We start from the raw sequence: 23,262 nt of genomic DNA, 5'->3' as shown, positions 1-23,262 counted from the left end.
ATGGCCCTGTGTACAGGGTGGCAGCTGCTCCTGGGGGTCCCTAGGTCTTGCCGGACCACGGAGGTTGCCAGACCAGAGAGTCCCGGACCAGAGAGGTTCAGCCTATATGTTGATCTAAATCCCTTTGCTAACACTTTAGGGCCACCATAAAGTCAGCCTCCGCCTGCACAAGATCGCTCTCAGCCACACCCAAACTTACACCCGGCAGGTTCAACAGGCAACCAACTAGAAGCCGGGCGACCGACTGCACCAGCCTGGCCCATGAATCAGACAGAATTATTGGCACGTTATTGATTTGTTTGTTTTTGGGACATTCCTGCTGGAAAGAGCCGGGCTAGCCACACTCCCAGCCAGCTCCGTTCTCACAAGGACAAAATGGGGCAACAGAGTCCAGCCCCCTCTGGTTCTCCAACCAGGACGGGGGCACTTACCCCTGTCTTGCTTCCGGTGTAGCAGCCCTGTTTAAGATGGCCCCGCAGAAGATTGGCTGCTTTTCAATCAGTGCCATGCCTACAGCTGTGTTTGTCCTCCTTCCAGGCCTTGCGCCAGCCCCTGCCAGTTCCTGTAGAACCATAGAACACTCGGCCCTCAAGAGGTCATCCAGTCCAGTCCCTGCCCTCACGGCAGGACCCATTACCATCTAGACCATCCCTGATAGACGTCTGTCCAACGTGCTCTTCAGTATCTCCAGTGATGGAGATTCCACAATCTCCCTCGGCCCCTTCATCCTCAGCCTCCTGCGTTCAGTCCCAGCTCTGCCTCTTCTCCACTCTCCTCCTCTCTCCTTTGTCTTCTGAGTCCCTCTAGTACTGATATGCAGTTTGCTTCCTGGACTCTGCCCCCTGGACCCTGCTCTCACTGCTAGGCTGAACTCCCCCTGCCACCATGAGATCTGAGCACCCAAGGCCCAGTTGATAGAACACACCCTTGCAGCCACACCGCTGCACCACTGTAATAACCTTTGTACGCAGTGTGCATCGGAAGGGATCGTTTGACTATGCAGGGTTTGTTGCTCAGCATTGTCCTCATGAAATGTGGCAGCATTGAAAGGGTTTGGGCCCTCTAGTTCCACCCACTGCCAAGATGCAGGGGTTGTTGTTCTAAACCAGGGGTGGGGAATCTAAGACCCAGGGGCCAGATCCACCCCTGGCTTGCCTGGATCTGGCCACACTCGAGCATTGTGGGGCCTTGCTAGTCTGTGGTGTGGAAGGAGAACGTGGGGAGAGCCTTTCTCCTCATTCGGGGGATATGTTAATGGGAGTTTATTTAGGATTTTTTCACTTCCAAGTTGTGTGAGCTCTCTCAGTTGATCTTTTCGGTGGTCAGTGGTCCCCCACCTCACCCCTCGAAACCATCCAACACAGCCCAGCAGACATAGATTGTATCTCAGGGGAAACTTCCTAATTGCAATAACAGCAGTACAATGTTGAGAGCAGTGCACTGTGGGTAGCTAGCCCCCAGTGCCTGTGCTGCTTTGCATTCTGCGTTATGTTCCCGGTGCATGCTGGGACCCAAGCTGTGCAGTGGGTGATCCTAGGTTCATGGTGTCAGCATCCCATCATGCACTTGTCTCCTCCCTCCTGCCTTGCATGAGATCAAAGCAACCAAAGCAGGCACTGCGAGAGCTTTGCTGTCCCTCAAAGAGGTAGGCAAGCATGCAGCAGAAGCAGAGACACAGCTGTCCAGCGGGGTCCCTTTAAGCGTGTGTCTCTGTAAGGCTCCTGCACCAACGCTCAGAAGCAACTGGTGATCTAAAGCCCTGGCTGAAGTGGTGCCTTTTATGAGAGAGAGCGTCCAATCAGTCTGAACGCTCTCTTTCGAAAAATCAGATCGCTTTTTCAATGCGCTTTTGTGTGTGGACGCGCTCTTTCGGAATAAGATTTTTTGGAAGATCTTTTCCGAAAAAAGCTTCTTCCGAAAGAAGCCAGCAGTCCAGATGTCGCCTCAGCCACCCTCAGAAAATTACAGAGGAAGTCAACAGGCGCTACGATGAGTTACCAGTTGGCAGAGAAGCACGTACAGCACAGCAGCCACACCGCTATAAAATGGCCGGCTGCTTAGAGCAGCTTTTATTTGAATCTGCGCATGTAAAAGACCAGCAGCTCCTTAGAAGTTTTCGGGGGAAAAGCCCTAGAATTAGAAAGTGCAATTGCCAAGCTGCTGAGGAATCAGCATTTGAGTGTAACACTCTGTGTAGACCCTACCTGGTAGTCAGACCCAAAGCCCAGTGTGGTCAAAAGAAAGTCTCCGAGGGCCTATCTACACAGCAGGGCAAAAGCTGAATTAAGTTATGCAACCTGAGTTACGTCAATTGCGTAGCTGAATCTAAAATAGCTTAATTTGGATTTTTGGCACTGCCGACACAGCAGAAAGTCGCAGGAAGAACACGCAGTAAGAACTGCCCTTACTCCTCATGAAACGAGGGTTCCAAGAGTAGGAGCAAGAAGTCCTCCAGCTCGACATTATTTTGAAAGAATGGCTTGCGGAGTAGACGTGCTCTTTGTTATCGGAATAACCTCATGTCAATTCACAAGGCCAGGGCCAAACAGGTTATGGATTCGCTTCAAGAGAGTTGATTAGGGATCGTTGCTTTTATTCATCTGACCATGTCACTACTATTACAGGCTTAATACTGCCAGATGGTTACACAGCTGCTGCAAAGTAACACCTCAACAAGCTCGAAGCAGAGCAATGCATAAAAGAGAACAAGAGGAACTTAGAAATGCTTACACCCCTTCAGTTTGCGGGGAGTCCTGTTCCTGCCACTTCTCACCAGGCCGCAGTGGACGTGGATCCAGCTTGGGGAATCCAGGGCACCCTCAGAGGTCTAGGTCCCTGGTGAGACTCACTGGGCTCGGGACTCTCTGCACTAGTTATACTACAGTTGTTTACTGGTGTGCACGTATTGGCTCTACACCATTCTTATCACCCTTATGAGCTGAGACCAAGATCAAACCTGTTTACCGTTAGTAGTTTCCCAGCTCAAGGTATGGGTTAAAGCTGATAAAGCCCAGCTGCTGTTTGCGTTTGCAGACGCCAATGCTGTGTACTGCTAGGATGGAAACTTCCATCCTGGGCCTGCTGACCTACAGGCTCCCCCACATATGACTTTTTATGTGACACCTCAGTTATGCCAAAATAATGCTGCTGTGTAGACGAACCCTCCCAGAAAAGTGGGCTGAATGGAAGAAGAGATGGCCACCCTGGAGTATGGCCATTCCCCAGATTGGAACAAACGGGAGTTTTCAGTGACGTTGAAGCAGTGTTTGCGCTCTGACACCTCATGAGCGTTTCTTGACAGCAGGGAGAGATCCCGGGGTGACGCTTTAGCTCTGTTGCTCTTTCAGGAACACACTGACACCTCCAAAGCCGGGCGACCCTGAATGTGCCGGGGGCTGCCCCCTCTTGCCTGAGCAGCCCCGTGTCTGCTGGTGTCACGGGGGGCTCGCTCCTTCCAGCCTCCCTGGGAGGATGGGGGCAGATCATGGTGAAATGCGAAGCAGTTATCTTCTGAGTTTCCAGGCCCACCCACCGCTCCCTCAGCCTGCCTGTCCCAATGGATGTGCGGGACAAGTGCAGCTGAAGCTCCCAGCCCTGCTAGTGGCTCCGCCAGGGACACGTCTGCATTGCTGCTGGTAGAGCAAAGTAGAGCCAGTGAGGGAGGGCAGGGGGAGGGGAGATAAGAGTGAACTGCTCTGTCAATCAGGGTGGCTGACCCTAATAGCATGGGGGGGGGGCAGGAGGGGTGGATGGAGCCTAGAGAGGAAGAGCAGCAGAGGTAGTTGGCGAATGCTGGAAAATTGCACCTTGAGCGCATCACTGCTGCGTTCTGCAATACTGGGCCTTCCCCATCTCTTCCTCATTGCACCCCGAGCACCTAGGGGCCCCACTGCACAAACCCACCAGTAACAGACAGACCCTGCGCTGGGGAACGTACAGCCCAGAGGTCGGAGCGCCCAGGTGTGTGGAGCGCTCTGAGCCTGCGAAGGGGGCAAGGGAGTTAACTGGTGACACGTTGCCCGGCCCTGGGCAATGGGAGTGAGTGGGGGCTCAGCTCCAGACCCCTGAACAGGCCGGGCCTCAGAGGGGGAGGCAGGGCAAGGGTCAGCGAGCAGTCAGTGCCCTGACTTAACAGGCCCAGGCCTACTGCGCCCTTTGCACCCGCATCATTGGCCCTGATTACCATCAAACCTCCCACAGCGTTATGTCCTACCCCCCCATCCTCTCCTGCTACATCAGCTTCCTAGGGACGTTCGGCCTGCGTTGCTGGCCTCTTCCGCCCTTTGGAGAGGAACTCGGCCTGTGGGGAAGCCTAACACACCCTGTTCCCACAGAGCAGCCTCTCCAGCCCCATCTAGATTATTTGGAAATGTGTCTCCTGGCTGTGAAAATTCCCCCCCCCCCACCCAACTGCAACCCACCCCCTGCGCCCCAGTGGGTGAGACTGCTCCAGAGCGGGCCCCGCAGCCAGCACTTACCCAAGCTCACTGCTGCGGTGCTGCCTGTCCATGCAGGGGAGCCCAGGGACGTGGTTCCCGCTCGACACGGGGCTACGCAAGGGCCGGGCTGGGCACGTGCTCTGTGGCACAGTGAGGAAGGCAGCCAGCCTGTCCCAGAGATGTGAAGGGCTGAGAAACCGGGGTCTGGCCTGCTGCTGCCGTGCTGGCCTGTTCCCTGGGGATCTCCGTGACTGGCCCAGCCCGTCGAGACGGCCCTTCCTGGCCCCGGGCGCAAGGGAAGTGAACCCCAACCTGGCCTCGCAGAGGCAGAGTTTGCAAAGCGCCTGGCTGGGCCTTGGGGCGGCAGGTGCGGAGAGTCACAATGTGGCTGCAGAGGCACCGTGCTCTGCACAGCCGCTAGGGACAGGGAGGGTTTCCCGCTGTAACCCTGCACCCCAGCTGTACCGCCCGGGAATTCAAAGCCACCTGGGAAAGCAGCTACCAGTGAGGAGCCCCCGCAAAATCTGAGTTCCCGTGGGCCCAACAGGGAGAAAACCCCACTCAGCCCGGCCCAGCTGGCCCCACCCGTGAAAAGCAGCCTCCCCTCTCCCCGAATCGTCTGTGGGAAAAACAAGCAGTTGCTATGGCAATTGGACAGGCCTGGCTGCACTCCACTCTGCCTGGCAGCCTCCGGGCATGGGTGCAGCTGCAGGGACTGCGGTGCCGCTATTGCGTGCGGATGGCGGAGCAGGGCAGGGTAGAGCTGGGCCCAGAGGATTACAGCCCCGGAGCGCAGCATGAGGGGGTGGGTGCCTGCGGGCCACATGTGTGTTTCTGCCCTCCACACGTTAACTGTTGTGTGGCTGGCGGCGCAGGGAGAAGGGACAGGCGCCGTCTGCCTGTCTCCGGCTGTGTTTGCCAATGACACCGTGTGGCAGCCGGGACACCGGCCAATGGGCTGCGGGTTTCCAAACAGCCCGTCCCGCGGAGCAGGCAGGATCTGCCCTGGCGAGTGGCTAGCTGCACGGGAGTGAAAGGGTTTCAGTTCATACTGGGAAAGAATCCAGCTGAAATACTTTCCAGTCAATGTAACCGCAGGGACGGGCCAGGCGAGGGAGCGCTGGGGAGCCCAGCTGCAGCCGTGGCTGGCACATCTTGCCCAGCGTGACGGGAAGCCTCGTGGTGAATAACAGTGGGTGGGTGAAAGGAAGGGAGGGTGAAAGAGCTCGTCAGTCTTCTCCCAGCTTTGGGTGGGCGGTCGCCTGCTCTCGGCCCTCTGCTCTGGGCCTGGCCCTGTCTCTGGGCCTGGCCGGACTCTGACAGACTGAGCCTGGCTCGAGTGAGCCCTCTGCCCACTGCCCTGCCGGGTGGCTCCCAGCCCAGCGGCCCCTGCTCGGCCCCCAATCTGCCAGCCCCGTCCCTGCGGTCACTGTGCAGTGCTGGCTCTGAGGAGCGGACATGCTAGAAACAGTCTCGTCGCCGCAGCCTGGCACCGGCTACCCGCCTGAGGATGCACCGAGGGTCGTGCTGCCTGTGCCCCGGCGCACACGCAGCTATTTGTACCCACCGCACTGAGCGACACCAGGAGAGGCTCTCGCCCCAGAATGTGCTAAGCTCGGCGTACTCAGCACACACCTGCCAGACTGGGCCTTGCAGGGGCCTAGATGCAGAAACTGAGGTGCCCGGGGATCTGGAACCATGAGTCAAAGCAGTTCCGGAGCCAGGCAGTGGCTGACTGGGGCTCTGTGGATGGCGGCAGCGCCTGGCACTGGGAGTAGGTCCCTGGGTCCCGCGTTGGGCTCCAGGCCTCAGTTCCACGACTGGGTCTCCTCCCATTTGTGCAGTTGAACAGAGCTTCCCAGCCACACGGGGCTATGGGGAGACGCCCACATGCTGCAAGAACAGGGCCATATAAGGACAGTTAGAGAGACACACACAGAAAGAATCACTAAGCACAGACCCTCCACCCCCTTCTTCTCTCACCCCAGAAGCCTGAGAGAGGCTTATGTGGGGAAATACAAATTCAGAGCCATTGGGTGGGGTGGAACTTTTATTTAAAGGAGCATTTAAAATGTCACTGTGCAGAAGGCAGGATGCAGAGCTGAAGCAAAGGAGAGGGAAAATAAACAATCGTAATGAACACCTGGACAGAGGCAGGAGTTGTGGGCCGTTGTTCGTGGAGAGTCATTGTATTCACAGTTATTGAACATGAGTATTACAGTAGCAGGGCGAAGCCTCAGCCTCATCGCACAAGATGCTGCAGGACACACAGCAAATGACTGGGCAAAATTTCCAAATGCATCAAAGGGGACGGATTCTGAAAGACATTTAGGCGTCTAAAGAGGAGGACAGACGCCCAATGGGATTTTCAAAAGCAGTTACGGGCATCTGTAGGCAGCAAATACTTTTGAAAATCTGACCCTTGGGTTCCTAAGTCACCCCTGATTTTCAGTGGAGCTTTTTACAGTGGGACTCAGGCTCCTAGATCACTTAGGGTACATTTTTCCAAAAGGGCATGACATACTTATCTATTTCTCCCCACTGGTATTTGCACCTTTGCTTTCCTACTGAATTCATTAGGTCCTGGGGAAACTTGAGGATAGAGGTGGACTCGGAGAGTTTCTCTCTTACAAAGTGGTTAGCACAGAAAAAAATGGCTGACAGTCACTGACTCAGAGGAGATCCGTTTTGTGCACAATTTATTTAGTCCCAGGACAGTCAGGTCTGGAAGGGTCACCTCATTCTACTAGATACAGTCATTCAGTTTTATTTCACTGCCTGTGGACCACTGTCTTCTGAGTCTTGAATAAGGACCTTGTATGTGGTGGGACAGTATGTTTTGAAGAGATTTTCCACCAAGGTGTTACTTCCTGCAACTACAGACTCATGTTCCTTGTTCATGAAGTTCCACAGATGCAGAGAATAGGAGTTGTTGAAGTTGGGGCTTTTCTCCCAGACCCTGAAGTAGTCCTTCCACTGTGTATAGGGGATGGGGTAGAAACGCTCAGGTTGTAAGAAGGAAATGTTCTTACAGCTTATATCTTCCACGATATGGAAATCGGTCACGCTGCACAATGCTTTGAACATCCTTGTCAGTAAGGTGGGACCCTGGTATCCCCAAACGTCTCCTTTGTAGTTGGCAACAAAATCTTCCATGCAGTCCCAAATGAACCAGTGATGGCGAGAAAAGCCAAAAATCGCACTACCAGAGACCTCGGGAGCCTCGGCCGTCAGGAAGTTTTTCAGCGAAATAGGCCTGATGGAGATGACATCGGTGTCCATGTAGATCCCACCGTATTCCCAGACGAGTGCAAGCCTGCTAGCGTCAGAACTGACATGCAGCCAGTACATTTCCTGGGCTGGATTTACCTGCAGAGTGGAAAAGGGATCACAGTGATTCAATTGACTCCACTTCGAAACATCTCAACACCTGCTCCTGTTAGCTATGTCCTCCACAAAACTCTTAGCCTGTCTTAACTGTAAACCCTTAATCAATTACAGCCTCTCTCCAAGTTCCGAACGAGTTATGGACCAAACACGTGGCCATAACTCGATCTGTTCATAACTCGGACCCCACTGAGTTACACGCGACCGCACTGTTCGTAAGCGCGGGTTGCGTTCGTAACTCGGGGACCGCCGTTACGACCGCTCCATGGGAGCTTTACTCGTAAGTGCGAACGGTCGTAACTCGACCATTCACAATTTGGGGAGCGGCTGTAATGACTAGGTTTTTTGTTTGAAGTGACCACACCAAGATGTGGGCACAGCATGGATTTATGTATTTATTATCACTTTCCTAATGATTCCCAACATTCTGTTTGCTTTTTTGACTGCCGTGGCATATCGAGGAGATGTTTTTGGAGAACTATCCAGAATTACTCCAAGATCTCACTCTTGACTGTAAACAGCTAATTTAGTCCCCATCATTTTATATGTATAATTTGGATTATGTGTGGCAAGGTGCATTAATTTGCATTTCTCAACATTGAATTTCATCTGCTATTTTGTTGCTCAGTCACCAGTTTTGAGAGATCCTTTTGGAGGTCTTCATCCTCTGCCCAGGACCTAACTATCTTGAGCAGTTTTGTATTATCTGTAGAATTTGCCACCTCACTTTTGGCCATGATTTTCCAGTTCATTTATACGGGAATAGGATTGATTCCAGAACAGACTTTTGGGGGACACCAATATTTACCCCTCTCTATTCTGAAAAGTGACCACTTACTCCAGCCCTTTAATTCCTATCTTTTAACCAGTTACCCGTTCATGAGAAGACCTTCCCTTTTGTCCCATGACTGCTTACTATGCATAAGAGCTTCTGGTGAGAGACCTGCTCAAAAGCTTTCTGAGAATATAAGCACACTACGTCCACTGGATCCCCTTTGTCCACATGCTTGTTGCCCCGCACAAAGAATTCTAGTAGATAGGTATGGCAGGATTTCCCTTTACAAAAACTATGTTGACATTTCCCAAACAAACTATGTTCATCTACATTTCTGGAAATTTTGTTCTTTATTATAATTAAAACCAGTTTGCCTGGTACTGAAGACAGGTTTTTCAGCCTGTAGTTGTCGGGATTGCCTCTGGAGCACTTTTTTAAAGATTGGTGTCACATTAGCTATTCTCTAGTTATTTGGTAGAGAAGTTGAATTAAAGGATCATTTACAAAGTACAGTGGCACCTGTAGTCCTGTGGCACCTTAAAGACTAACACATTTATTTGGGCATAGGCTTTTGTGGGCAAAGACCCAGTTCGTCAGATTCATCGTCTTTCCCCGTGCAAGCTTATGCCCAAATAAATTTGTTCATCTTTATGGTGCTAAAGGACTCGTTGTTTTTCCAAACGCAGACTAATATGGCTACCCCGCTGACACTAGAATTAGTAATTCTGCAATTTCATATCTGAGGTCCTTCAGAAGTTTTGGGGGAATGCCGTCTGCGGTTGGTGACTCATTACAGTTTATCACTTTATTCCCTAATTTCTTTTAATGGCACCTCAATTTGGAACAGTGCCTCAGATCTGTCACCTAAAAAGAATGACTCGCATTTGGGAACATGAAGTCCGATGCAAAGAATTAATTTAGTTTCTGTGCAATAGTCTTATCGCCCTCAAGTGCTCCTTTAGCATCTCATAGACTCATAGACTTTAAGGTCAGAAGGGACCATTATGATCATCTAGTCTGACCCCCTGCACAGTGCAGGCCACAAAATCTCACCCACCTCTCCTAGAATAATCCTTTCACCTATATCTCAGATATTGAAGCCTTCAAATACTTTGAAGACCCCAAGATGCAGAGAATCCTCTAGCTGTGATCTGTACCCCATGCTACAGAGGAAGGCGAAAAACCTCCAGGGCCTCTGCCAATCTACCTGGAGGAAAATTCCTTCCCGACCCCAAATATGGCGATCAGCTAAACCCTGAGCACGTGGGCAAGACTCATCAGCCAGACACCCAGAAAGTTCTCTATAGTAACTCCTATCATCCCTCCATTGACCTATTTCCCACTGATAATGAATGGTCAATTAGTTACCAAGATCATGTTATCTCATCAAACTATCCCCTTCATAAACCCATCTTGTTTAATCTTGAAACCAGATAGATCTTTTGCCCCCACTACTTCCCTTGAAAGGCCGTTCCAGAACTTCACTCCTCTAATGGTTGAAACCTTCTTCCAATCTGAAGTCTAAACTTCCTACTAGCCAGCTTATATCCATTTGTTCGTCCATATTGGTATTAAACTTAAATAATTCCTCTCCCTCCCTGGTATTTATCCCTCTAATATATTTAAAAAGTGCAATCATGTCCCCCCTCAGCCTTCTTTTGGTTAAAGTGAACAAGCCAAGCTCCTTGAGTCTCCTTTCATAAGACAGGTTTTCCATTCCTCGGATCATCCTAGTGGCCCTTCTTTGTATCTGTTCTAGTTTGAATTCATCCTTCTTAAACATGGGAGACCAGAACTGCACACAGTATTCCAAATAGGATCTCCCCAATGCCTTGTATAATGGCACTAACACCTCCTTATCCCTACTGGAAATACCTCGCCTAATACATCCCAAGATCGTATTAGCCTTTTTCACGGCCATGTCACAATGGCGGCTCATAGTCATTCTATAATCAACCAGGACTCCGAGGTCCTTCTCCTCCTCCGTTACTTCCAACTGATGTGTCCCCAGCTTATAACTAAAATTCTTGTTATTAATCCCTAAATGCATAACCTTACACTTCTCACTATTAAATTTCATCCTATTGCTATCACTCCAATTTACAAGATCATCCAGATCTTCCTGTATGATATCCCGATCCTTTTCTGAATTGGCAATAGTTCCCAACTTTGTGTCATCCGCAAATTTTATTAGGACACTTCCACTTTTGGTGCCAAGATCAGCAATAAAAAGATTAAATAAAATTGGCCCCAAAACTGATCCCTGAGGAACTCCGCTAGTAACCTTCCTCCAATCTGACAGTTCACTTTTCAGTATGACCCGCTGTAGTCTCCCCTTTAACCAGTTGCTTATCCACCTCTCAACTTTCATATTAATCCCTATCTTTTCCAATTTAACCAATAATTCCCCATGTGGTACTGTATCAAATGCCTTACTAAAGTCAAGGTAGATTAGATCCACTGCATTTCCATTATCTAAAAAATCTGTTACTTTCTCAAAATAGGAGATCAGGTTGGTTTGGCATGATCTACCTTTTGTAAAACCATGTTGTAATTTGTCCCAATTGCTATTAGCTTCAATGTCTCTAACTACTTTCTCCTTCAAAATTTTTTCCAGGATCTTACATACTACAGATGTCAAACTAACAGGCCTATAGTTACCCGGGTCGCTTTTTTTCCCTTTCTTAAAAATCGGAACTATATTAGCAATTCTCCAGTCAAATGGTACAACCCCTGAGTTTAGAGATTTATTAAAAAATTTTGCTAATGGACTTGCAAGTTCATGTGCCAGTTCCTTTAATATTCTTGGATGAAGACCATCTGGGCCCCCCGATTTACTCCCATTAAGCTGTTCAGGTTTGGCTTTCACCTCGGATATGGTAATATCTACCTCCTTATCCTCAGTCCCATTTGTTAACTTACCATTATCCCTAAGATCTTCATTAGCCTCATTAAAGACTGAAGCAAAGTATTTGTTCAAATATTGGGCCATTCCTAGATTATCCTTAACCTCCACTCCATCCTTAGTAATTAGTGGTCCTACTTCTTCTTTTTTTGTTTTTTTCCTATTTATATGGCTATAAAACCTTTTACTATTGGTTTTAATTCCCTTTGCAAGGTCCAACTCTACCTGACTTTTAGCCTCTCTCACTTTATCCCTACATGCTCGAACCTCAATAAGGTAGCTTTCTTTACTGATCCCTCCCATTTTCCACTCCTTATATTCTTTCTGCTTTTTCTTAATCACTTCTCTGAGATGCTTGCTCATCCAGCTTGGTCTAACACACCTGCCTATAAATTTTTTCCCTTTTCTAGGGATACAGGCTTCTGACAGCTTCTGCAACTTTAACTTAAAATAATTCCAGGCCTCCTCCACTTTAAGATCCATAATTTCTTTAGTCCAATCAACTTCCCTAACGAATTTCCTTAATTTACTAAAGTTAGCCCTTTTGAAATCAAAAACCCTAGTCTCAGATTTATTTTTGTTTATCCTTCCATTTAATTTAAACTGAATTAGCTCATGATCACTCGAGCCAAGGTTGTCTCCTACAACCATTTCATCCATTGTCCAGTGGCCCCACTGGTTGGTTAGTTGGCTTCCTGCTTCTAATGTCATGTTTGCTATTAATTAAAAAAGCCAAAGTCTCAAAAAGTATGTTTTTACACTTCCCTTGCTGGAGTTTATGTTCTTTTCTACTGTCTTCACTTGGATTTCACTTCCGTTTTTAAAGAGGGTTTTTTTGGTTTTGGGGGGTTTCTTTGCATCTCACTGCTTCTTTACTTTGTTGTTTAGCCACAGTGGCACTTACTTTGGGGGTATTTATTTTTAATTTTTTTTAAATTTCTGTTATACATTTAAGACAAACCTCTGTTCTGGTGACTTTAAAAAGTTCTCATGCAGCTTGCAGAGATGTCACTTTTGGCACTGTGCCTTTTCATTTCTAACTAACCACCTCAGTTGTATGCAGTTCTCCTTCCTCATTATTACCCTTCATTAGCATTAACTGTGAACTGTTATTTTCCCAAACAACGCCCCCACATCTCAACTGACACACTCAGTGTCTGATCCAAAGCCCATATGAATCCATTGAGAGAGTCTCATCGGCTCCAAGGGGCTTTGGAACGGACCCCTTCTTTCAATCTTTGCAGAGCATAAAAATAGAGAGAAATTCAGACTTTGGGTGACGCGTGGGGAGGGAGGGCGGGTGTACCAATAGCGCATCCAGCTGCTGATTTATTCTCAGACACCCAGCTTTCATTTACAAACAAACTAGAAGATTTACCCGGCCTTGCTTGGGGCCTTAATTCAACTATTTTTTGTTTTCTTCATTAAATGATTGCTCTGGGGTGGGGTCGGGGAGGAGGGCTCCAGTGTACAGGGAGAGAGGACAACCCCAGACCTCTCTCACTGCAGGAGCTTGGGGCCAGGTGAGAAGCACCTCTCCATGGCCGCTGCAGCTCCTGCGGGCACAGCCGGGGGAAGGGCACATGTCCCCCGCTGGGGCAGGTCCAGGTTCATCTGGATTTTTCCCCCTCTCACTGACAAAGGGGAGCAGCCAGCAACATCCCCATACAAATCGGGGGAGGAGCTTGTGCCCAGACATTTTTGTGGCTGTCAGACACCTTCAACAAGCACTGAAATCGTGTTTCCCAAACAGCAAATCCTCCTTTTACATTCATGCTGACTGAAATGTTACAAATACAACATTTGTATCGGCTTCTTGCCTTTCTGGAAAAGATGGTGATTAACCACTTTGAGAAAATATAATTATGGAAATTATGATGGAAATGCTCCATTTGCCATAGCTCCTGCCATCAGGAAATGGACAATCTCCATAACAATTTCAATCAATATTTTGACTAATGCAGGGCACAGTGTCATGAAAAAGGGGTCCACGCTGGGACAACAGCTTCAAAACTGGAATAAATTGTGCAAGCCCTTCATTTCCTTCCACTTCTTCATTGAATCTTGTTCCAAAAAATATTTTCCCTAGTATTTCCTCTCACCTTGTGATACCATTGGCGCAGAGGTGTCTCCTGGAAAACAGTTTCCATTGGGAAAGGAAGAAGGAAGACATTCTTCATCCTGGATAGAAGAGCAAATGCTGCGGAATTGGAATTTAAATCTTGCAACGTGTTATTTTTCAGCCCTTTTATGAAGAAACGAATGGATCTGTTGGGGTAGGCCCTGGCAGCAGATTCCACAGAACATGAAGCCAACGGAGGAATCTTCAGGTCTTCTGTGGTCTCCACAAAGATGATGCTCAAGTCATCCTCTTCCTTCAGGAACGGCTCAGGACTTGGCTCATGTGAGACGACGTGGTCAGGCAACAGGGAACGTTTATAGACAAAGGCCAGGACAAAGAGAAAAGTGAGCCCGAGACCAATTTTGATCCACTTCAACATTCTTGCTTGTCCTTGTGCAGACGAGTCTTAACCAAAACAAACAAAGTCAGTGTTAGTGGTTCTTTCATTATCGCTGGGAGACAAAGACAACAAGGCAGGATTTCAAATGGTGTTATTGCTTCGGATTATTTCCAGGGTGGATACAAATCAATGATTTTTTAAATAAAATTAAATCAAGTTTTTAATTTTTTTAAAATGGCTTTTTTTTTAAGATTTATCAATAAAATTCTAAATTTTGTGTTTTCAAAAAGCAACAGTTACAATTACATCTCATCACAAACATGCTGCACTTACAACCCAAAAAACATGAATGAATGGCTCTCGTGTGGCCAGCTTCACTACCAGCTCTTGTTTCTTGAGAGTTCTTGGCTTTTACTTTCTAGTAACATGTTGGTCAGATTGTTTTGTTCTGTGCTTACATGGTGGCTGATCTTGGCTAAGCAGGGCAGAGGAGTTAATTAAGATATGGTCTTACAGACAGACATTATATATATATATATATAAAGACTTAAGATTTATCAATAAAATACTAAATTTTGGCTCTCTTGTACCCAGCTTAACTACCAGCTCTTGTTTCTTGAGCGTTCTTGGCTTTTAATTTCTAGTAACATGTTGGTCAGATTGTTTTGTTCTGTGCTTACATCGTGGCTGATCTTGGCTAAGCCGGGCAGAGGAGTTAATTGCTTTCTATGTTCCCCCCACACTTTTGCCACAAAAAACTGTCCTGGCTCCTGGGTGTAAGAGAGACCTAATCTGGGAACATTTCGAAGCATTCCGTTCCCTGGGTAAAAAAGGAAAACGTGTCAAGCAGAAGCAGGGCAAGAAGATAATGCAGGGCCTAGTTGAGACTATGAAACATGAAAAGGAAAACTGCTAATTGAGGATGCGTCTATGCTTCACCATTTTTCTGGAATAATGGTCATTATTCTGGAAAAAGAATACTATACTAGTATTCACACAACAACTGTTATTTCAAAAGAAAATCGAAATAACAGAGGGTTTTTCCGACATTGGTAAACCTGATTCCCTGAGGAATAACACCTCTTCCGAAAAAGCTCTTTAGGAAGAGGGTGTGTGTAGATGCTCCACTGCTGCTATGTTGAAATAGCCCCTCCCTAGAGCCATTCTAAGGCACTAAATCAAGGTTACACAATCACATAAGGAGAGTCTGCCTCGGACTAATTTTAAGGCTTCCCTGTTCTGTTAATGCTCTATTTTGAAATAAGATATTCCGGAAGATATCTTCCAGAATGGCTTTTTCTGAAATAAGCTTGCAATGTAAACATACCCTCAGAGAAAATGATGTGGCTTAGGATGTGGATATCGCTGAGAGGGTCAACTGGCTAGTAACTCCACTAATTCACTTTGCAATGCACCATTCTTCAAGACCCTCTCTGTGCCTTTTTATAGAAATCTGATTTGATGGCTAAATTCCCAAGTTGTTTGCGGTGTTGGGTGTTGATAGAAAAAATAAGTGTAGCCTTGCAAAACGTTGTGGCTTTTTAAATTAATGAACTAGGTTTAGAATCTCTCCCCCAGCTACACAATGCAGAAAGCTGCAGTAAGAGAAATCTACAGTTGCCAGTTGCCACAGAGTGTTGTTTTCTTATTTTATATTACATAAGACAGGCCCCATATTTTGGAACATGATGGACACAGACCACAATGGTGATGCCATGAGTCTATTCCCTGTTTTACTTCTGCAGAACTCAGCTCTCCAAAAGGGAACCCCAACATGCACTTGTGTTTTCAAAAACCAGAAATGCCAATGAGTTCAATGAGTCTTACTCCAAAATTAAGTCACAGAAGGGTAGCTGGGTTAGTCTGTATCTGCAAAAGCAACAAGAAGTCTTATGGCAACATAGGGTGCATCTACATAGTGGCACAAGCTCAAAAGCTACACAATTTGAGCTATGCAAATTGTGTAGCTTATTTCGAACTTATTGCCAAATTTCGACATAGACCCCCTATTCCGACAAGTGCCTTAATCCTCATAAAACAAGGTTTACTAGCACGTCGGAATAGCAAGCCCATAATTTCAACTTCATTTCAAAATAACAGGCATACTGTTAAAACATGGAAAATGATGTTTTGGGATATCAGACATATCCCGAAATAGCACCACTGTCTAGAAGTACCCTTAGAGGCCAACAGTTTTATTAGGGCGTAAGCTGTTGTAGATAAAACCTACTTCATCAGATGAATTGCAATGGAAGTTACAGGGAAATGGGTGTATATAAGGACAACAAAAGAAAGAAGTTACTTCTGGTAATCAAGTCAGGGTGGAAATGGCTCATTCACAGCAGTTGATGTGAATATCAAGAGAGGGGAAAATTGTCTTTGTAGTGCAGTAATCAGTGAAGATGCTTTTCAGTCTTAAGTTGATTGTTTTGATTAGCAAATGAACTTTAGTTCAGCTGTCTCCCATTGAAATTCTTTTGCAGAAGGATGGCTACTTTCAAATCCAGTACTGTCTGTCCAGGGAGGTTAAAATGTTCCCCTACAGGTTTGTGTCTGTTCCCATTCCTGGTGTTTGATTTGGGTCCATTAATCCTTTGGTGCAGAGACAGTCTGGTTTGACCATTATCCATGGCAGAGGAGCATTGCTGGCACAGGATTGCACACACCACATTGGAGGATGTGCAGATGGATGAACCCCTGATGTTGGGGCGTATGTGGTTAGCTCCTGTGATGGTGTTGCTAGTATGGGTGTGTGGACAGAACTGGCAATGGGCTTTGTTGCAGGGGTAGGTTCCTGGGCGAGTGTTTCTGTGGTGTGTTCTGTGGCTGCTTCTGAGTATTTGCCCCCCAATCTGAAGTAAATACCAGCAGCCACACAACACACCACAGAAACGCTTACCCAGGGAACGGCTCTCTGCCACACACCCCGATGCCAGCTCTGTCCTCCTATCTACTGTAATAGAACGGGTTCTGGGGGCACTGCTGAGAGGGTCGCATCAGGGTGAATGCTAGAAACGGGGCTACTTACAGCACAAGAGCGGGGGACCTCCACTAAAACGCGACTGAACCAGTCACAGAGCACTTCTGTTTGCCACACTGAGAATCCCCTCAGACACTCCAGCTTTCTCTGTGTCTCAGCCAGCACCGCACCCTACATGGATGAGAGGTTATGAAAACCAATCGCACCAACTCCCAACAGGTTCTTCCAATGCCAAAGGACCAGCCCCGTTCCCAGATCAATGTATACCTCAGAGCTTACCCAGAAGAGCACGTTGGGCCAGTTCTTTGTAATCTAACATCTAAAGGTTTATTAAAGAAAGTAGAGGTTGAGGTTTACAGCAACATTCCTCAAATGTGTATTGGCAAAGGTTAAGGTTCACTGCCAGTCAAGTACTTTGATTCACTTGAGTAGCCACCCTGTTACAATAGGCGGGTGAAGCCTGTTGATATCTCTCTGAAGCAAATACTTAGAATGTCAGAACATGGCCAATACTTATCACTCTAAATACAAGACTTTGACATGCACATGAAAAGTAGAAACACAACCAGCAAAGCATCAGCTTTCAATAGACACCTCGCTTGGCCCACTTTGTACAAAACGTGGGGCAAACCTACAGCGGCAGGTACAACAATATTCTGCATGTTCACACCGAGAAGCCAAGAATGTCACCCCACCACTGCCAGAGTGATGCCGGAAGGGATGCCAGTAACATGGCTGTGTGTGTCACAGGGCTGTCCCACGCCTGGCTCTGTGTTGCTACAGGTTCTAATTCTGTATCAGAAATAGCAGCGTGTGACTGGAAAGGTTTGTGAAAACCATGTTTGTCTAAAACAGGGTTCATCATTGTAAGGTTCAATACGATCGTCATAATATCACTGAACTGTGTGACAAATGCAGGGCAATAATTGCTCAGATCAACAGTGGATCTGATCTGCTTTTGTACCATGATTTCTATATATGATTTCTTAGGTGAGCCGGCCAAAAGCTAAAGGTAATTTCTCTCTACAAGCTCTGGCCAATGTCTGGAACCAAATAAACACCAAGTTAATGTAGATATTCATGTTCTCCATAGTGTAGGAATCCTGGCATTTAGCCATGAAAGCAAGATGGCGGTGTGCCTCAGTTTCCCTGTTCATACAGCACATTAAGTGTGGAATGCCCTCTCTCATGTGAGAAGCTCCCACAAAAGTTACGGGCACCAACAACTGGGAAATATCAGTATTACTACGTCCCTTACAATACAGTGTGTCATTATGTGCCACTCTGAACATGTTCTGGAGTTTCTCCAAAAGATCAAGCGCATTGGGCAGGTTTACAGTTCTGGGTAGCAGCAGCACATTGGTTACAGAAGTGGACACCAGCACCAAGAACAAATCCATTGCAAGCGCACATGTACCGATCTTTTTGTCATCCTTGGCTCAATACCATTGGAGGGCTGGCATTTTAGGGTTAACCTGCAGTTTTCTTTTTCCTGCCTCCTTGTTTTATGGACTGGAACTCTGAAATTCCTTCCTGAACAGCAGCAGCTGGCTGGCTGGATGTGTCCTCTCTCCTAGCAATTGCTATGGAGTCTGTCTCCCCCCAGTCTGTCAGGTATCAACACAAACATTACTCTTTTCCTCAGTTTTCAGCTTAAGAGTCACCATGTGCAAAGCTGGCCTCTGTCTTGAAGAGACGGGGACTTTGTCCACTGGCATGTAAGAAAGACCCACAGTTCTTTCATCTTGCCATCACCAACCCCTGCTTCCACATGAAATCAGACATTAAGTTCACTAAGCCCTCATCTACATCAGGGCTTAATTTCAAAATAATGCCCCCGCTAAATCGAATTTATAAGCGGAGCATCCACACTACCAAGCCTGTTATTTCAAAATAATGGGCCATGGAATTTGAACTCTGTACTCCTGGTTTTCATCGGGAGTAGCTCTAATTCCAAAATAGGTATTCTGAAATAACAGTAACGTCGATGCTCGGGTACCGCTTATTCCAATTAATTAGTTCCCAGAGTAATTCAAACTAATTACTCCCCAGTGCTTCTTGGGGCTCTAAATCCGAGGTAGCGTGTCTACATTAACAGAGCCAGCTTTGGACTAATTTTGATGTTTCCCCGCTAATTCGATTCTGTTAAATGGGGAGATATTAATCAAATGTACTAGTTTCAAAATCATTTCCTAGAGTAGACACAGCCTAAGAGGTTGCCAGAGTTCTCAGTGTCTGGAGAAGGGGGTTTAACAGCTATTCCCTGTAATCCTGAGAGATTAACTGCACAGCTGTTCTGTTCTGCATACTCAGCTTTCTAACCTTTTGGACTAAAACACCCAATCTCTGCTTACCCAATCCGCCTGGAAACTTCACTGTCCCAACAGCACTGACTTCCCAGCAAGCTGGTCTGACACAGTCACTCGGGGCCCACAGACCTGTTCCCATTCTCTGACAGTTTTCACCTCATCTGAAACAACTTTCAGCTCACCTGAAACAACCTCAGATCTGTCCAGGCTGGGTTTTCCCACACTAAGGTCAACAGAGTCCCTCTTAACTGAAACATTCTCGTTGTTAGGAACTGGAACCAGGCTCTCAATGATCACACTCCTGCCTTCCACAGACAGACTTTCCTCCGGATCTCCCTCAGTCCAATCACTTCCACCCTCCTCTGCCACCGCAAACTGCCTGCCCAAATCCCCAGCAGGCGGCTGTTCCTCGGCAGCTTTCAGCAACAATTCAGAAGCGTCGCTCTGCTCAGCCACAATGAATTCCTGCTGGTTTCCCTGCCACCCAGGATCATTTCTGGCCCGTCAGGTGGATTTTTATACAGTCCCCGCCAGGCAAACAGGCAGACTCACTAGGTAAAAAGTCAGAGACGTTCTCCTCCGCTTTGCAGCCTTCCACGCTGGTCCCAGGAAGGTCACCTGGCTCAGCACACACAGGGTAGGAATCGTGTCCTCCTGGCTACACGTTTCCACAGCCCGCAGGTGCACAATCAACTCACCATTATGCTCTCTGTGGCCTGGCGAGGGTACCACCCTAATCCCCTGGTCACCAGCCAGGAGATCGGGATCCACTGGTCGATCTTGGAGCCTCTGACAGGGGACCCTGCTGGTTTGGCCAAGAGGCTACCAAGCACAGCACTTCAGCGGCCCCTCCCTCTCCTGCCCATCGCCTTGGAGCTGCCTCCTCCTCCCCCCACCCCCAGCCTCCTGCTTGCTGTGTCATGGAGAGGAGGGCGCTGATGTCAGGCCCCCCTCCCACCCTGTATTCTGTCCCCACAGAACAGGGGGGGCACAACAGGGCGCGGGATGGAGGCAGTTTGCTGCTTTGGAGAGCAGGACGGGGCCACGGCAGGGTGAGCCTGCCTTAGCCCCATGCACCACCACCCAGGAGCCCCCTGAGGTCAGCAGGGCCCAGCTGGAGCTGGCTCTGGACCCCTGCCACAGTCATGAACCCCACCTGCACCCCAAGCCCCTGCCCTTTCCCTGAGCCCCTCCTGCACCCAACTCTCTGCCCCAGCTCAGCTCAGAGCCGCTCACACTCCAAATCCCTTAGCCCAAGACCAGACCCTGCACCCAGCCTGGTGAAAGGGAGGGAGAATGGGGCAGGGAGGATGGAGTGAGCAGGGGCAGGGCCTCGCAGAAGGGGCAAGAAGGAGGCAGGGCGGGTAGTTGAGTGTGAGGTAGATCGCGGATTGCCCTACAGTTCAAACAGTGATCTCCTGCTTGGAAAGGTTGAAGACCCCTGCCCTACCCAGGCTGAGCTGCCTTACCCTCTCCCAGAGACAGGCAAAACACCCGCATGAGAACTGCTTGGCCTCTGGGTTCTGCCAGGTCACTAATTGGATTTGACCAAGTTAATCATTCTCCCCAGCAGACACAGGTTTAGGATCATTCCCTTTCTGGGCTTCAGCTGGATCCAGCCCCAACCCTGGGGCAGCTGCGTTAGCCTCAGCTACGGTGAGCTGAGAGGCCCCTTCCCCACCCAAAGCACTGGAGAGAAATTCTGCCTTCCCAGCCGAGCTGCTCCTGCTCCACACAGACCAACCCTTGGAGACAGTCTCCTGGCTGGCTCCAGCTGGTCTCCACACACCGGGGCTGATCCCACGGAGCTATTTGCAACAAATCGGGTTCTTCCTGGGCAGGTTTCTCTTCCACAAGCTTTATTAGGTCTCCGTCCAGCAGCGCCACAAACTCGATCTTTTCCTCAGTCACGGCTTCAGCCGGACTGGAATCTGCTGCACAGAAACATCGTCCTGATCTCTGAGTTCCTCCTGTCCTTGAATGAATTCCAGCCTCGCCTCTGAGCCTGAGACAGGCCTTCAGCAACCTCCTGCCAGACACACAGCTCTCTCCCCCAGGCAGACACTGAGAGAAACTCTCCACTTGGTCACAGTAAAATTGGCTAGACACAGACAACTGCCTGGAGTCAATTCTCCCCGCCCCTTTCCCAAATCTCCCTGGTAGTCACAGGGGACAGCAGAGTTGCATTCAGACTTCTCTGGGGGCTGGGTTATGACATCAGCCGGATTGCACATTTCTGCCATGTCATCATCAAAGCACAGAGCAACACAGTGACACACGACTCCCAAGCGGATACCGTCTCCGCCGCTCTTCCCATTTCCCCCTTGATCTGGAGTTTAGTCTGGCAACTCCCTGCTCAGCTTCGCTGAGTCTCTCCTCTGCTGCTGGTCGCTCCATTCGCCTGGCCTGGACTTCTTCTCTCTTTCAGCAGCTCCTCTCTCCAGCTCAGCGCTCCTTTGCTTCTCCCTTACATGAATCTCGGCAAATATTTCTTCCTAATCGAGCTCCGCTTTTTTCAAAACCTCCTGCGCTCTGAGATTTCTTCTGCAGCATCTCTGTCCATTAGCAAAGATTGCAGTTCGCTCTTAGCGGCTTTCTTTCTGGAAGTGATTCCTTTCTCTGAGCATGGGTCCCTCAGGTCTTTTATTCTAAGATCCTCATTTCATTGCTGACTCATGGCAACTGCTCTTTTGTTATGCTTATAACACGCAGGGCCGAGGACTTTATGGGGCAAAAGGCAACATGCCCTGTTTATTGAGAATACCACGGCAAAGCAGTTAGCATATGCCTACACACACACAAACATACAGACACACACACGCACACTGTCCCACCAGCTGATGTTATATTTACCAGTCCGTGGTCCATGGCCAAACAGATGGATCACAGATGGAGGAGCGGGGGTTCTGGCAGTCCAGACCGATGCTCCCGTCTTTGACAGGATGTACCCCAAAGTTTCATGCCAAAGTTGTCCCTTTTCATAGTCGTTTTACTTCGCTGGGATCGGTAAGTTTACATCATGCTGTAATTAACTACGCTTTGAAGAGTGCTTGTTTGCTTAAGCTGTTCTTCTCATATCACAGCTATCTTGTCCCAATGGATAGGTGCTTTCCTTATCTTTATCTGCCCATCATCCGCAGTTTGGTGGGAGCATACCGCAATCTCCTGGCGTTTTTACATCTGTCCTCCGCTTCTTCCTAGAATATCTGGCCTTCATCCTTATCTCTTAACACACATGTCTCATACACACACACAAGTCAGAACTGATTTCTTTGGTACATAGACACAATATGAATATTCAAGCAGGAATATCAAATTACAATTAAACCTCCCCTCCCCAATCATCATGCCATTTTACTTGTTTGACAATACTAATTTTAAAACATAAAAAAATTATCAGACTCTATCTCTGCCTTGGAATCAGCTTTAGACACAATATTCTGGCTGGTGCAGCTTTACCAGAAGGTAAAGGTCCTTTCTGCTCTCAGAAAGGGTGGCTGGCAGACTACACATGACTTTGCACACTGTAGCTACATGGCTAAACTTTAACCTATCAAACGCTCAATGACAAAGTCCAAATTTAGAAGCACATGGGGGTTCTGATCCAAAGCTTCACTGACCTGGTTCTGTGGATCCAAGCGTGACTATAACAGATTTTTGGGGCACCGCTGATAGGGTAAGTGTTTAGGACCAGGGCTGCTTATAACCCACGAGGGGGGACTTCCACTGTAAGACCCCCAACCAGTCACAAAGAGCACTTCTGTTTGCCACACTGGCCAGCAAGAAGTCACACGAGAATCGCCTCAGACACTCCAGCTTTCCCTGTGTCACAGCCAGCACCGCACCTCACTCGGATGAGAGGTTATGAAATCCAGTCGCACCAACTCTGAACAGGTTCTTCCAATCCCAAAGGAGCAGCCCCATTCCCAGGTCAACTTTTACCTCAGATCTTACCCAAAAGTGCATCCTTTAATATCTAACATCGAAAGGTTTATTAATGAAAGG

The 23,262-nt window shown here is 48.2% G+C and overlaps 1 protein-coding gene across 14 annotated transcripts in view; it reads right to left on the bottom strand.

Moving 5' to 3' along the window:
* Positions 1 to 6,476: 6,476 nt before the first annotated feature.
* The window catches only part of LOC102460667 (alpha-1,4-N-acetylglucosaminyltransferase-like), a 32,685-nt gene continuing 15,899 nt past the window's right edge, over positions 6,477 to 23,262 (bottom strand). For 6 of the 14 annotated variants that reach the window (XM_089780921.1, XM_089780916.1, XM_089780917.1 and 3 more), the window contains 2 exons: positions 13,609 to 14,033; positions 6,477 to 7,808 (listed from right to left, as the gene is read on the bottom strand). In XM_089780921.1, the coding sequence (XP_089637047.1) occupies positions 7,206 to 7,808; positions 13,609 to 14,007 (1,002 nt within the window). In that variant the 5' untranslated portion in view covers positions 14,008 to 14,033 and the 3' untranslated portion in view covers positions 6,477 to 7,205. Of the gene's footprint in view, positions 7,809 to 13,608; positions 14,034 to 16,996; positions 17,120 to 19,439; positions 19,782 to 19,955; positions 20,096 to 20,997; positions 21,514 to 22,110; positions 23,214 to 23,262 lie in introns of those variants that run through there. The other 8 variants (XM_089780920.1, XM_089780919.1, XM_089780925.1 and 5 more) reach the window with 8 other exon arrangements.

This window comes from Pelodiscus sinensis, chromosome 10 (genome assembly GCF_052426305.1).
Source record: "Pelodiscus sinensis isolate ZL-2025 chromosome 10, ASM5242630v1, whole genome shotgun sequence".
Taxonomy (NCBI): Eukaryota; Metazoa; Chordata; order Testudines; family Trionychidae; genus Pelodiscus; species Pelodiscus sinensis.
This window is presented reverse-complemented; position numbering and strand designations above follow the sequence as displayed.